Source organism: Balearica regulorum, chromosome 2 (genome assembly GCF_011004875.1).
Source record: "Balearica regulorum gibbericeps isolate bBalReg1 chromosome 2, bBalReg1.pri, whole genome shotgun sequence".
Lineage (NCBI taxonomy): Eukaryota > Metazoa > Chordata > Aves > Gruiformes > Gruidae > Balearica > Balearica regulorum.
This window is the reverse complement of record NC_046185.1, coordinates 95,237,523-95,253,390: the sequence shown is the minus strand read 5'-3', so window position 1 is coordinate 95,253,390 and position 15,868 is coordinate 95,237,523. Positions and strand designations below refer to the sequence as shown.

The window sequence follows — 15,868 nt, the reverse complement described above, 5'->3', positions numbered from 1 at the left end:
CCAGAAGTCAATGGACTTTAGGTCTAATCTGCAGGATTAGGCTATAGCTGGGTGGGAGTTTCAGCTGTCTGAAATCTGGACCTCATAAGAAGTGGCCAAGAGGTGTTCAAGTCCCACCCATGTTCCTTAACCTCATTCTTGCTCAAGACATGACGTGGTAGAGCTGAGCTCGTCTGAGGAGGTGTCCCTGTGCTGGGATCCTTCTGAGGCTTCCTGATGTTGTAGAGCAGGTATAGTCACCCCCTTCTTTGCCTTTTTACAGTCAGAGGAGAGCCTGAAGATCAAAATGCTGCCCTGTCCTTGAATTGCCTCTTTTCTTGGCATGTTTCCCACAACAGTGAGATGGGCACAACCCCTTAACCCTTTGGTTATGACTCTGACTACTTATCTTTATTCAGTCCTAGGGTTCACAGGAAGTCGATTTTCCAATTATAAAACAGTAGTTAATCCAGCCAAAAGCTTTTAAATGAGAATTGTGATTTATTTGGCTGGTGTGTAGCTGTTCCACATTAGCATAATTAAAAGGTACAGAGCGAATGAGCTTTTTGCACAGCCTCAACTGGTTTGGTTCAAATTGCAGCTAGGAGATGTATTGCTCGTTAATGCCTATCAGTATAGCCATTAGTCAGCAAAACTCCTTGCTTTGTATATTCTTACCAGGGGAAAACTTATACAGCAAATTCCTTCTTGTTTTCAAGTGTGCTGGACCGAAGAAATTAGTTTCTACTCTAAAAATAACAGTGGACTGGTTCTCCTCTCAATCTGCTGTAAATCAGGAGTGATTTCGTTAAAATCTCTGGGCTGATATGGACGAAAATAACAGACGATGTTAGGAAAGAATCCAGCTTAATATTTCTGAGGCTTGTTTATCAGTGTATAACTGATCATGTTATGAAAAATACATAGCAGTAAGCATGTTTAATGTTAATAAAACGTACAAAACTGGCAACATGGATACTCAGTGTGGTGAGTGTGCCATTATTTTTAAGTGTTTGACCTTCATTCAAAATTGTTCAGTGATGGAAAATCCATGGCCCTTAGCAAGATTGTTCTATTCATCTCCTACCTTCATAATTAAACATTTCTGTCTTATTTCTAGCCTAAACTTGATTATATTCAGTCTCTCCCATCCTATCTTTATCTGCTGGGTTAAAGAGCTCTTTATTATTCAGTCTCTGACATCCCTAACACTTATTTCCTTTGTCTTTAGATCAACTCCAGGGATGATAATGGTGTGATTGCTGGATCCTGGGACAATACGTACACTTACGGGGTCGCACCTTCAGCCTGGACGGGAAGTGTGGACATCCTCTTGGAGTATTACAGTTCTAAGCAACCAGTGCGATACGGCCAGTGCTGGGTCTTTGCCGGTGTCTTCAACACATGTAGGTATCAGTGAGAAAAGGTCCACCCTGCTATATGATTCTTGCATAACAGAGAGAGCTTTTAGGTTAAACTAGCTAAAATACTTCCTGGGTCTGTGGTGTTCAGGAGTAAATAGCAGAGATACTTAAAAATACATGGCTAAAATAGATGCTCTTTAAATAAACTTTTGGCATCTCTTTCAGTTTGGCTGCTCTTCCACACAAATCTGTTAACTTTTTATTTGGTCAGTAAAATGCATTCAACTGGCTCACAGAGGGTAAGTTTGGGAGAGAGAAAGTTATTATTTTGGCACACTCCACATTTCTGCTAGGAAATCTGAGATGAACAGGGGGCTTCTTATCTAGACCTGCAACGTGAAACTATTTCCCAATAGGGGATATATGGTGGTGTCTCTGCTCCAGAAAGCCTAAATCTCACCTCCTGAGGATTGTTTCTAGCAAGACTGATGTGCACTGTCCCAGCACCTTTCTACTGAGCACTGTTAACATTTTCTGTGGAGTTCATGAGCAAGAACAATGAGGAAAATGCTGGCCTCGTTTATGAGTTGTCTTGCACTACAAGGTTAAGTCTAAACACACTTGCTTGAACAAGAGTTCCAGTGTTGCAGCAAACAGGGTGCTGCAGGTTGTAAAACCTAGTAGGGAAAGCAGTGTTGGATTGGTCCCATTTTTTTACTGTCTTGCACTTGCTAACAGCAGCATCCCAAATGAACACTGCTAATACACTGGAAGTCACTGCAGCGTACTATGAGTCAAGAAAGACTCTGGGAGTGTAAAAAATGTCCATTATACAGGTGATGGAGACCAGACATTGGAAGCAATGCTTATGTCAAGTGCCAGTGTAGAGCCAGTCAAGCAGTTCCTATGCTTATGGCACTGGCTAATAGAAGCAGCTTAACAGAAACCAAAAGTAAGTGCCTTTCTTAAGCCCAGATGTTCTTCCTTAGAGGCACTTACAACATATGCATTTAAGTATCAAACCAGGGGGGACCAGATCAGCTTAGGACCAGGGGGACACAATGGGTATTTCTGCAGGCTTGGAACCTACTTTGCATCAAGTACTTCAGCCACAGCTGAAGGTCTAAGCTTTGGTCCTTGTATTTAAGATGTGAAAAGGAAATTACAGAAAATTACCTGTGCTGGCAGGTGCTCTGTACTCCAAAACAAGAAATGGTTCATTTTATTCCTGGTGCAATGAGGTAATCTGCAATTAGCCACATCCAAAGAACCTGAGAGACGTCTGCTTCCTTCCTTGCCTGAGGTCGCATGATCTGTACTTGATGCTCCTCAGCCTCTGCACAACACAATGGGTTCAAAAAGGCTCTTGCAAATGTTTCCTATGGAAGCAATTCCTCACAGTGGCTTCCACCCGTTGCCTCATCTGGATTTCTCTAGGTGACAGACACACACACCAGTTCTCCCACCTTCCCCCCGCACTGGTCCTGAATCACTGCTATGCAGCATTTTGCCTGTGGGCCACTGTGAAACTGGGGCGACGCAGTGGAGGCCTGGAGTGTGTTAAGTGGAGAGGCGTATTTATCTGGGGCAAAACTAGACTCGGTTTGCTGACTAAGTTAGTCAAGTCAGAGACCTGGTACTTTGTGCTGCTGCAAGGATTGCTGAAGTATAAAGTTTGTTGAGCATTATGAAATGAAAATGTTGCCCAGTGGCTGATCTGATACGTAACCACTGACATGTCCAGCTGCTGACCGCTGCACAGAGAGGACAGCAAATGTCCAAACAGCCATGTGCAACTAAAAGGGGGTTTTTGAGCTGATTTTGTATCTTTCTCAGCTGCCAATGTTTTATCATTGTGACCAGTCCAGCTTTCCAAGGTTACTATATTGTACACTCTGGATAGTCATCCGTTAAAAATGCTAAAACATTCTGAAAAATGGTCATTAATCTTGAAATTGTCAGACAAATTATTTTCAATGAGCCCTGATGGCTCATGTGCTGGAAGCCTGGGAGGGCGCCTGAATTAAGTTTAATCAATAGGTACATATGGTATTGGATGCATCCAGGTAATTTGTCATCCAGGAACTTGAAATGAATGTGTGGCATTACACTTTCTTGGGAGTCACAGTAGTGACACTAATGAATATACAAAACCCAGCCGTAACAGCAAGGACCATTCAACATTGCAGTGTCAAAACTATTTTTTAAATAGGATTTTCAATAAAAATATTTCCCCCTCTCCAAAAAAAAAAATCCTCTGTTTTCTGCAGGACCATGTTGGCTCCTAAATGAGAAAACAGGAACTTTTTTTGGCCAAGAAACAAAACATTGCATCTGGAGAAGCTGAGATGATGTGTCACCCTGCAGCCCCACTCCCCCCCGCCCCCGTGGGGCCATGCTCCATGCCTATTTATCAGCCAGAGTGCACCACAAACACAGAAGCCTAACGATGCACTACTGCACTTCAGACATAGCCATAGCATTTCCACATATCCCAAATATACCACTTGCCAAATGGGAAGTAGAGCCATCAGTGCTACATTGTGATGGTCTGAGATTTAGGAGTAGGGGCTTTTCAGGTTTTTTTAATGGTCCTTTTAAGATCCTTTAAGCAAAGGGACTATTGACTCCAAAATACTATTACTTAGCAATCAATACAAATTATGTAGTGCATTTTGTTCAGACTCTCTAACTCTGATGTTTCGCCTGCAGATAATGCAGCTTTTCCCCCTTGTTAGCAATAATTTTCTGCTTTATTCTTTATGTTCTCCAGATGCCTTCTGATGGCAGATGTCAAACAGGAAAACTCCAAATCAACCAGGAGGATACACTTTCTACTGATTTTCTTTTTAGCACAGTCTCATGATTCTCCTGGATTACTGATATTAGGAGACCTAATATATTTTCCATTTCTTGCAAGCTCAGACATTTTTCTTTATACCGCTTTTGGTCATGCAGTGGACCCATTGCACCCAGATTTACCCTGAAAAGCTACAGTATGGTCACTCTGCAAGACTATTCAAAACTATTGGTAATCAGCTGCTTAAGTTATAACCATTGTACCATTACATGTCTTGAATGCTCACCATTTTGGGACCAAATAAAATATTTAACATATTCTATATAAAGGCAGATAGGAGGAATTATTTGGGTTGATTTGACTGAGTTTTTCAATTTCATTCTAGTTATTAATAGTTTCTCTCTACTCATCCTGTCATCCATGACCACAGTCTTCATATTTGTCCTTCTCATCACACTTCTCTCTGCCACAGTTCTGAGGTGCTTGGGGATACCTGCAAGACTTGTTACCAACTATTCTTCTGCCCATGATAACAACGCCAATCTACAGCTGGATTTCTTTCTGGATGATGAAGGGAAAGTGGACACTAAACTTACAAAAGACTCTGTTTGGTGAGTTCTCCAGGCAAATGCCTTTAATGTGTCAACTATATAGGTAGTAAAAAACATGACAGCAATGCCTGTGTTTTATTTATTTCTCTGTGCATTAAAGAACACCGCTAGCTTATGTAAAACTGAATGAATGGACTGTTAATAGGCTGACTAATATGAAGTGCTTGTCATGTAAAAAGACGTACCCTAGGGGATCCCTCTACTAATGTTACCATTAATTGTTACCATAGTGCATATTTAAGCACACTGGCAGAGAGCTGGAATGGGTTTGTGCTCCTTAGGGCCAGGCCATTTCTAAAAATGGAAAGGGTTAGGATGGACACTTCCATCAGTCTGGAGCCAGGCTCAAAGGGATACCTCAATATCTATGGGAAAGTGCCCTTCTTCTCCTGCTTCTGCCCAGTTCCCGTATTTGTAGGCTAGTTTTACATTGTATACATGCAGTCGCTGTCGCAAATAGGTACTTTACAAAATAAATCCAGTTCAGCAGAAAAAGAAACAAGCCAAGATATCATACAAGTTACTGAAGTGCTATGACCAGATTTATAAAAAGAAAACTCCCTAGGAAAGAAAGAAATGGAGTCTATGTATTCTTTTGGAGAAGACGGCGCTCTAACTTCCTCCTCAAACTCTTACTGTCTCCTGTCTGACAGGAGAAGTGTAGCATATATTGATTATATGTTCTGTTTAGTAGAAATTATGTGTGGGTTATTTGGCCTCAAGCCTGTTCTCCTTTGAGTGAAGCAGTGAATGTGACCTCTGTACATATTCCTATATTCAGGACATACTTGTCCTATTCATTGTTAATATACCTGATTTGTGTCAATGATATCTTCAACTCATCAGCATAGCTGCTCATCAGCATGTTTCATTAACAACTTAATCTCTGGAAATCTTTATATTAAAACTGTAATAAACCCATTCTGTGGTGGAGAAAATGACTGAACCTGTTGCTGTAACCTCTTTTATGTGATTTCCATGATCTGCTACCAAGAGGGAATCTAAGGAAAACAACTAGGTTCATTTATATCTGAAGCTTGTATCACAGCATCACAGAATAGTTGAGACTGGAAGAGACCCCTGGAAGTCATCCAACCCCCTGGCTCAAAGCAGGGTCAGCTAGAGTAGGTTGCTTAGGGCTGTGTCCTCTTGGGTTTTGAATATCTCCAAGAAGGGACATTCTACAGCCTCTGGGAAACTTGTGCCGGTGCTCAACCACTCACAGTAAAAAAGTGTTTCCTGTGTTTCAATTTGTGCACATTGCTTCTTGTCCTGTCATTGGGGGCCACTGAGAAGAGTCTGGTTCTATCTTCTTCCCGATTCCCTAACCAGACTTTTTTTTTTTTTTTATACACATGGGTAAGATCCTATTGAGCCTTGTCGTCTCCAGGCTGAACAGCCCTAGCTCTCTCAGCCTCTCCTCATCCACAGCCTCTAGTGTTTCAGCCATTTCTTCCAGTCTTCTGTATCAGCAAACTTGCTGAGGGTGTAGTAGGTCTTGTCATCCAGGTCATTAATGAAGATGTTAAACAGTACTGGAAACAGTATCAACCCCTGGGGTACACAGCTAGTGACTAGGCTCGAGCTGGAGTTCACACCAGTGATCACAACACTCTGATCCCAGCAGTTCAGCCAGTTTTCAATACACATTACTGTCCACCTATCTAGTCTATACTTCAATGGTTTTTCTGTGAGGATGTTCTGGGAGATGATACTAAATTCAAAAGAGAAACCAACCGCCATGCACTGGTCTCCCGTTGCCCACTTAGTCATTCATTTCATCACAGAAGGCTATCAGGTTGGTCAGGTGTAGTTGGCTCCTTGTAAATCCATGCTGACTACTGCCAGTCATCTTGTCCTTAGTATGTTTGGAAGTGTTTTGGAGAAGAATTTGCTCTATAACAATCCCAGGGATCATGATGAGGCTGACAAGTCTGTAGTTCCCTGGGTACTCTTTCTCTTTCTTGAAGAAAGGAGTGATAGTTGCTTTCTTCAAGTCCTCAGGAACCTCCCCCAATCACCATGATCTTTCAAAGATAGATATGAGTGGTCTTAAAATGACATTGGCCAGCTCCCTCAGCACTTCTGTGTCCACTCCATCAGATCCATTGGACTTCTGTGTGTCCAGTTTGTTTAAATATTGTCTAACTTGTTCCTCCTCTAAGATGGTAAATTGTCATTACTCCAAACTTCCACACTGGTCTCAAGGGGCCATGCTTCCAGAGGACACATATCAGTAATAAAAAACAAGGCAAAGGCGGCATTGAATACTTTGGTCTTCTCTTATTCTTTTGCCACCAGGTCCCCTGCCCCATTCAGCAGCACACCCACATTTTCCATAGTCTTCCTTTTGATACTGATGTACTTGCCTTTCTTACTGCTCTTCCCATCCCTTGACATGCTCAATGATCTGGCTTTTGGCTTTCCTAAACCTGGCCCTGCAGGCACAGACAGTGTCTATATTCCTCCTGGTCATCTGTCCCTGCTTCCACCTCTTGTGCACATTTTTTTGTGTTTATTTGTGACCACCTTGTTCACCATGCAGGCCTTGTAGCACTTTTGGTTGATTTTCTGCACATAGGGATGGACCATTCTTAAGCTTGGAGGAGGTGAACCTCAAAAAACAACGAGCTTTCCTGGACCCCTCTTCTATCCAGAACTGCCTCCCATGGGATTCTTCCAAGCAGGATGTTAAACAGGCCAAAGCCTACTCTCCTGAAGTCCAGGGCTGTGGTCCTGCTATCTGCCTTGTTCCCTCCTGTTAGGACCTTTGGGGCTCCCCAGTTTGCCAAGCTGCATCTGGTCTGTGTGACAGCAGGACCTCAGTACATCTCATGGGGCTGATCCTTCTATGGCTTACAGAGCATTAAAGGAACAGTCACTCTTCTGAAACCTCCTCTGCATATAAATGATGTGAAACAAGACCCAGTGACTGGCCACCTCACCGCTAAGTCCATATACACCCAGAAATTGATCATTGCTATGCTTCAGACTTTTCACTGTCTCATGTCTTCTTCTCTCCTTCTCCTAACCTGATCTATGAAACAAGTCTCACCCACTTTTGATGTTTCCTTTTACTTCCCTATCTGTCATTTTCCCAGCTGTTTCCCAAGACTTCTTAATTCAGTCCTGGTTTTTCCATTCTTTTGGAACAGGGGCAGATCATCCAAAATCATCCTTCCTCCACTGAAATCCATATGGAACTTCACACTAGCATTTCATCCTCCCATCCTACGTTTGCTTTTCTTTGGCTTGATTACTTTTTGAACTGCCTTGTTCATCCTTTTATCCTCCTGGTGCGTTTATTAGTACATGGCGCACATAACCCTTTGGGCATGAGTTAATATATTACACACCTCTTTTCATTTCTCCTCTGTGTCCTTTCTCTTCATTACTCTGTAACACTCCATGGTCGCTCACATGCTGACTTTAAATGGTTTGTGCCTTAACCTTGATTTTATTTTTAATGTCTCTCTTATTTCTTTTCTTTTCCTTTTTTTTTTTTTTAAGAGGACAAGCTCAAAGTATTTATAATGATTTTTAAATGTATTTCTCACTTTTATTTATGGAAGCAAAGCTCTTTTTTCTTTATTAATATATCATTTATATTGCCTTGTACTGCTGGAGCTGATCTGTCTTCAGGTTTTAAATATTCTCAGACTTCAGGGATAGTCGGAGCCAGGATTTTTAGTCCAATCAATCTCTGAGTGTGGGGGTCCCTCTGAATGTTATCTGACATTTATTTATTTTTATTAAAGATCATCTTCTCCTTCAGGATAGGAAACAACGACAACAACAGAACACATATACAAAATTACACAGACTTTGCAAAAAGTTATTTTTATAAAGCTGGCCGGATTTGGGTCCATCAGTACTGCCTCTGTCCCCTTACTTTGTTCTCCTTGTCTTTCTTAACGATGATATAAAGACACTTAAAGAATATTTCTCTTGGATGGGAATCAAGACTTACTCCTATTGTGAGGTCCAAGCAGACCAACGTCAGTACCTCAGCAGAAACTTGCTCGAAGTCACCTGGCCCCACCAGGGGTTCATCCATGTCTAGTCCCATGGAGAAAGCCCTTCTGAGACCTCTCCTCTCCCATTCACTTCCAGCTCACTTTTCTCTAATTTCTCAATAATGTTATCGGTGCCTCTCTCAACCCCAATGCCTGAGCTTATTAGCTAATGAAAGGGCAGCAGCTGTTTCCAGCATGTGCCTGTCTCATAAGCAATACGAAGTACCTTTCTTAAATTGTCTTCCAGGCATAAACCCCACCTGGTCATCTTTTATTAATGTCCCCATGGCTTTGTTTAGTCTATTCGTAATTATCTCTGTAAATATTTAATGGTCACTACATTGATCTGTATAGCCATTCTTGCTTTCTTTAATGTCTCAGGCTTGCTGTAGAATACAAGAACTACAGAATCAGTTTAACAAATTATGGCTGGGAAGCCAGTTCCTCAGCTGTGCTCACTTCTACCAGAGAGAAGTTTCTGCTACATTTTGGAGACGGAAATGTTCCCTTTATCCTCCTTTCCTTAATGCTCATGTACTTTACAAGCAATGTCTTTCTGTCCATTCACATTCAATATCTGTAAGCGTATTTGTTATTTGCATGGCAGCAGACCTAAAAAGATTGCCGTCCTGTTGCGCCCAACTCTACACCAATAGAAACCAGTAAGAAATGTCCTGTCCCCTAGGATGAATATAGAAAAAAATGCATTGCCTAATTACAGAACTGAATCAGAGCTGCCATTTTCCGCATTGTTATCCCCCGCTTGGTTTTATCATCCTTCCCTCCTGCCTGCTCTTCAGGTTCTTCTTTCGCAGAACACAAAGCCAATGACACATCTGAGTTTGATTCAAAGTGAATGAGTGAAGGTTTCAGGGCAGGGATTGTCTCGCTCACATGTTGGCATAAGTTTTCAAAAACCCACCTGCCACAAAGTGCATCCCCATTCTCTGGTTCCCCTCAGCAAAGCTCTGTGAGCATGATTCAGCATTGACTACTCTCAGAAGCATCAAAAATTCTCTGAGTGTGCGTCATTTTCCTTGAATAATTCTTTTTTCTGTAGTGCTGCTTCATTAACTCTCCTGACTGACAAGTTTTACCCTGATCCAAGCTTTCATTTCCACTTTGAAATGTCTTGTTAGACAAGCCTCAGATCCTTCCGACTCTGCTCCATGGCTGGTTTTCACCTATTATTAATGAAATGGTCAGAGTTTAACAATCCCCATTTTGGTTGCTAATATCATTGCATTTACTAGGGGCTGTATCAGTAGCTACACAGATGTAATTTTATTCATATCCGCTGTAGGATATGTATAATTTGCAAGCAAAATTGCCCCTCTCTCTACTCCTTCCTTTTATTTTTTGCAGTAATTAAATTCAAACACTTTGCTCACTTTACTGCAAGACCCTCTTCCTAGATTGTCTTTTTTTCTTGCTTGTGCTCTCCCTTGAATGCTGGTAGCATTGCAGGAAGTTACAAGATCTGTCTGTCTTTTCTGCTCATCTTTGAAACATTCTGGACAGACTGTGTGATGGTGCTGTAGTGGGGGTTTGGGGTTTTGTTTTTTGTTTTTTTCCTGAGCATCCAGCCAAGTGAGGACATTTCAGCCCTGAGGACCTAGATGAACCACTCTCAGAAATTCACCTGAGGCCCATACTGTCCTGGGCCCTAAAGGCAAGACTTGTCCCACAGTGGTTGTAGGTGGGTTTTATGGAAAGCTGTATGTTCTAGATCTGACTTCCCTCATTGGCATGACCAATTGGGAAGACCTTATAAGGAATCCACCACAATGAGGATAGTCTTATAAAACCTATGCAGGGTCCTTTTCTCAACCAACATGGAAACTAGGTAAGCATATTTGTTTTGAGCTGTGAAAACAAAGCTATACACTGTATGTTATGGAGTTGATTCTGAAATCTCTTCAGAAGAGGTGCCAAAGCTTCAGTCTTAATAGTTATAAAGCAGATCAAGCTTCAGTGGCTTGAAGAAGATTCAAAGCGTGCTTTAGGAAGCAGACTGAAGTAGACTGGCTGGAAAGGGACTGTAGTTTGTGTAGCTCTTCATATACCCCAACAATCTCCAAGCACTGGAAAGTTTTCTCAAAGACATTTGCATTCAGAACACAGTAAAAGAATCAAAAAGTGTCTTCAATCTGCAGTCAAGAAACTACAATGAAAGATTGTGGCCTTCAGGTTTTAACAGGTAGGTCCCAAACTTTTAGACCTAAAAATCTATTCTCTAAAAAGAGCCAACTTTTTCACACCTAAATTGGCAAACGTTTTTGTTGAAGCAATGGCAGGACATAAATATACAGGTTTGTTTTGGTCTGTATGCTTCTTTCAAAAAAATTAATGTTCTGGTCTCATCTCTTGTCTAAGGAACTATCATTGCTGGAATGAAGCTTGGATGACCAGACCTGATCTTCCTGTTGGTTTTGGAGGATGGCAGGTTGTTGATGGGACACCCCAAGAAACCAGCGATGGTAATGTTGCTTGAAGTCCTCCTTAACTCTCTTTCCAATGCTTGGGTTCTTTGTGGCAAACAATGAGCTAAGCCATATGCTGGTAACAACTTCTTGCATCAGATAACCACACTCACCTGTGGTCAGGGCCTTCTCCTGATTTGTTTTGAGCTCTAAAATCAATCTGTCCTTATTATAACACTGCTTAGGATGCATGTGCACAAAATCCTGCTTGAGAAGGGCACTGTTTGATACAGAAAAGATGTAGTCCTGTTGCCAAAAGATGGCTTCTAAAATTTTAGAGAATGTATGCAGGACCCTGGTCAAATTAATTCTCCTTCATTATATGTCAGCCAGTTTCCAAAGCCCTTACTAAACTTCCTGAGCAGGTAGTAGAGAGGAGAGAAAAAGTGAAAAGCCACTACTATTTCTTCCCACTCCTTGATTTTCCAGTTCTTAAAAGACATTCATAGCAAATTTGCAGTGAGATCTTTCTCAGCTTGTGGTATAACTGAGCCCTCCCGAAATTATCTGCTTTAAGCAAAACCAGCTTTAACTGCATTTCAAGCACTTGAGACTTACAGTGGACTTTACAGTGCCATGAAGGTACTGAACCATTAGACTGTTTCAGACTTGAGTCTGTGGTGTTTAGAAGGCTAGCTACAGAAATTGATTTTTTCACTTGGTCAGCAGTTCCCGTAAACTATTAAAAGGGTTCACCAAACCCCAAGAATTCTTTTTCTTTTAGAAAATATAACATTTTGACATGTTTTTTAATTCATTTAATCTCTCAGTTTATCTGTCTTCTTCCCACAGGTATGTACAGGTGTGGCCCAGCCTCAGTTCAAGCCATTAAACATGGTCATGTTTGCTTCCAATTTGATGCTCCCTTTGTCTATGCCGAGGTACATACCTGAAAATTTTTAGTGCATTGAGTGATATCAATGAGACCATAGGTGAGACAGAAGATAGGGCTCCACTGCAATTCATGGACTGAAAAGTTACTTCACATATACGCCATGTCAAAGAAAAATCTCATAATTATATTTTGACATGCAGGCTAGTAGATGTGATATGGCTCTAATGAATGACAGAGATTTCTCTAATCTCTGCTCACCAATGTAATAAGCAGAAAAAGCTGCTCTGGCTCAGATGAAACTTCAGGCTGTGGTCATTTATCCATCCCAGATTCCAGCTATGCTGGCAAATGAGTCACTGGCTGTAGCTGCTTGTCTTCACCCCTTGTTAGCTGTTACCTCCTTCTCAGGCTTGCCAGCGAAGCTGCTTATGTTAAGGTTCCCTTGCTTATTTCAGTGAAAATGGTTGCACTGATTTTAAAGAAGTCTTTGCTCATTATGTTCATTTTGGCTGCAGTGGGTCAAGGAGAGCTCACATGGGTGGTTTGACTGGCAGATCTGAGAGGCAAATATCTCCGTGAGGAGTGAGAGCGCCTGGTCTGGAGTTTTAACCTCTGGCACCACCAGAGCTGGTGTGCCTAGAATTGCAGTGGCTGTAGAGCAAGTCTCTCTCTGGCTGAATTGTATATAGCTTAGGACAGAAGAGAATAAAGATATTTTATCTATGAAGCATTCCCCTCTCTATGGTCTAAAGCTTTTTGGTGGAAGTAATGTGTAATCATGCACCCCAAGTCCAAACGGTATCTCTGTAGCCTATTCAAGTTTATGCTGTTGTTCTGGAGCTGTGGATAGTAAAATTAATCTAGTCATTATTGTAGCATATGACTAATTCCAATGCGAGTAATTAATGGGACTTCAAGTCAGTGTGCCATTGTTCTGAGGGGAGATAGGCTGGTTTCCCCTCCTCTCTCTACTTCCATGTATCTCAGTCCTTTTTCATTTAATTTTATAGGTGAATAGTGATATTGTTTATTCAAGAAGGGAGAAAAATGGAACCCAAGTGATAGAAAGAATTGACACAACCCATATTGGGCAGTTGATTGTGACCAAGAAAGTTGGGGATGATGGAATGATGGAGATTACTGAGGAGTACAAGTTCCAAGAAGGTAACCTGAAATGGGGTGGGATCATACTGATCTACATTTACCTCACTCAGATCTTGGATGGTGGATTTACAGACCTCTGGCACTGAGGGAGCTGTGTGAAAAGCTGCCAAGGTGCCCTCTGGAACTCTTTATTTGTAACTCCATCCCAGAAACACTGCAGATGCCTTGATAACAGCACAGACTTTGCTACTCAGAAATGCTTTGGACTGAGTAAGCTGCAGTGAAAATAAAGGGTAGTCATGGAGTAACTCAAAGCATTCAAAACAATTCAAGGCTTTCTATGCAGCTGTTTAGACATTTCCTACTCAGGCCAGATGTCTGCACAGTGTAAATCAGTGTAGCTCCATTAATATCAATTAAGCTAGGTTAATTTATCTGATATGGCTTGAATCTTTAAGACCAGCTCACTTGGAATTCAGGAAGTTCTCCTAATATTAACCTCCCTATAGGAAGGTTCACTGCCCTCATGCATTCATTTCAGCTACCACAAACTATGGAAGATACACCCTTGTGGTCGGTGAGTGGGCTAATGCCCTACTCCTATTTCTCTTCTAAAGTTGATTTTCATTCATTTCTAGGCTCAGCGGAGGAGAGATTGGCTCTTGAGACTGCTGTGATGTACGGTGTCAAAAAGCAAACTACCCAAGATACTGTGTATCAGCCACAGACGGATGTTGAAATGGAATTCCAAGCACAAAAGGCAGTCCTTGGCAGTGACTTTAAAGTCACTATAACTTTCAGGAACAAAAGTCGCAACTACTACACTGCTACTACATACCTTTCAGGCAACATAGTGTTTTATACAGGAGTCACAAAAAATGAATTCAAGAAACACTCTTTCAACGCAAAACTGGAACCCTCTTCATGTAAGATTTGCATAGTTGTTTTCAAACTTGCTAGCTTTTTTCTCTGTGTCATTAACTGTCACCAATGTCTCTACCAATGGGTAGAGCCAATTCTAGTAGCTAGGGGTAGGATACTCTACTGGGTACCAGGAGGTTCCGCTCTCAACTCTGGCCCTGCTACCAGTGTCGTTCAGAGCTGAGGCTGTTTTCTTCAAGCTGTTGCTCTCTGCATAATGCTCTTACACCAAGCTGCATGTCTGGGAACTGTTAATTTTTCTTATTTAGTACAAAAGAAAGCAAAAGAGTGCAGGTATTGAGCTGCAGGGTAATGTTTTTCATACCTTTAGCCTCCTAGCAGTATCTCAGCAAGTGAAGGAAATGATCTGGTTCCCCAGGGTGTCATTTACAGGGACAAAAAGGTGAATATCTTGTCATACCTGGAAGAAGCTGACAAGATCAGAGTGAGTCCAAGTGCACACCTGGCTTTGGAGGACTGGGTGGTTCAGGATTTTGTATTTACAGTGATCTAAGAAGTTGATCTGTAACTAGAATGTGCCTCTATAGAGCAGGGGCATTTGTCATCTGGGCAGGTACCCCAAAGGTGAGTTATCTTTACAGATATAGTGTTTGCCTTTACTAGAGCCCTCTGGACTGCGAAGGGGAGATGCTGCTTCCCTCATCTCATGAGAAGAGCAGTTCCTGGCAGCATAGCTCATGTGTCTGAGGGCAGGATTTTGCATTGCTCAAAGTAGGGAAGAGATATCTTCTCCTTTTTTATTTTTGACATAACCAATGTATTTCACGGCAGCCATGGCAGCCCCATTCAGAAAACAGTCAGCAAGTGTTGAGGACCTGCTGTACTCCAAAGCGCTATGGAGCAGGCTGGTTGTAGATCCCTGGCTTCTCCAGCGACAGGTGACTGCCAATCACTTGTTCTCCTGACAGGCCTGTGCTCGTGGGTCTCCAGCTCAGCAAAAGTGATGAGAACATGCTCTTATGGAGGCTCAGTCAGAGGATCCTCCATTTGAGTTCCCTAGTGAGAGAGTCAGGAGCAATGATTTTGCCTTCTTGGCACGGCCATTGGGCAAAAGCAACCTCTGCCGAGCACAGTGGGAGCGGCAGGACTTTGGGATGCCAAAGGATGGGCCTCCTGATCTGGGTCTGGTGCTGGATCACAGCAACCCTGGCTGACCTCTGAGCTTTCCCATCTGTCTTGTCTATCTCATCCTAGTTCAGGAGACACTGTGAGCCCTCTGTCCTCAAAGAAGACAAGTTTTGTCTCAGTGAGAAGCTTCCATTGAACCACGGTTCCCACTGTGCCTTGAAAAAAAAAAAATCCTCTGCTTTCTTCCTCACTTGGAGTGCCATCTAAAACTGCACCTTTTTATGTGGAGCTGATTAATCTCCATAAAGTAGGAGTCCACTTACAGGGATCTACAGGTGAAGGTTAATAAAAATTCTACCTTCAGTCTATAACAAAGTCCTGACAGCTGCTTGCTGGTTTTCTGACTCCCCAACTCATTTGTGGGGGGTCTGGAAATGGGCATTAGGTTGTTCTAACACAGCCTATCAAAACACAGTGTGGAGGTTTATATTGGTTTGCATTAGTTAATAAATACTTGATCTGAAATACTGCAAAACTTTTGGAGACTTGGCTAGGTACAGCAAAAAAATCAATTTCAACTGCTCGTTCTAAATTCTGTGCCATTTCTTTGATGGGCAAATATTCAGTCATCTTGTAGGAGATGTGCGAATACCTGCTACGCTTTCT

The 15,868-nt window shown here is 42.0% G+C and overlaps 1 protein-coding gene across 2 annotated transcripts in view; it reads left to right on the top strand.

The window, feature by feature from the left end:
- The window catches only part of F13A1 (coagulation factor XIII A chain), a 75,343-nt gene that overhangs the window by 44,323 nt on the left and 15,152 nt on the right, over window positions 1-15,868 (top strand). For both annotated transcript variants that reach the window (XM_075744970.1, XM_075744969.1), the window contains 6 exons: window positions 1,211-1,385; window positions 4,616-4,754; window positions 11,147-11,250; window positions 12,046-12,134; window positions 13,099-13,252; window positions 13,831-14,118. In XM_075744970.1, coding sequence (XP_075601085.1) covers window positions 1,211-1,385; window positions 4,616-4,754; window positions 11,147-11,250; window positions 12,046-12,134; window positions 13,099-13,252; window positions 13,831-14,118 — 949 coding nt within the window. The remainder of the gene's footprint in view (window positions 1-1,210; window positions 1,386-4,615; window positions 4,755-11,146; window positions 11,251-12,045; window positions 12,135-13,098; window positions 13,253-13,830; window positions 14,119-15,868) is intronic.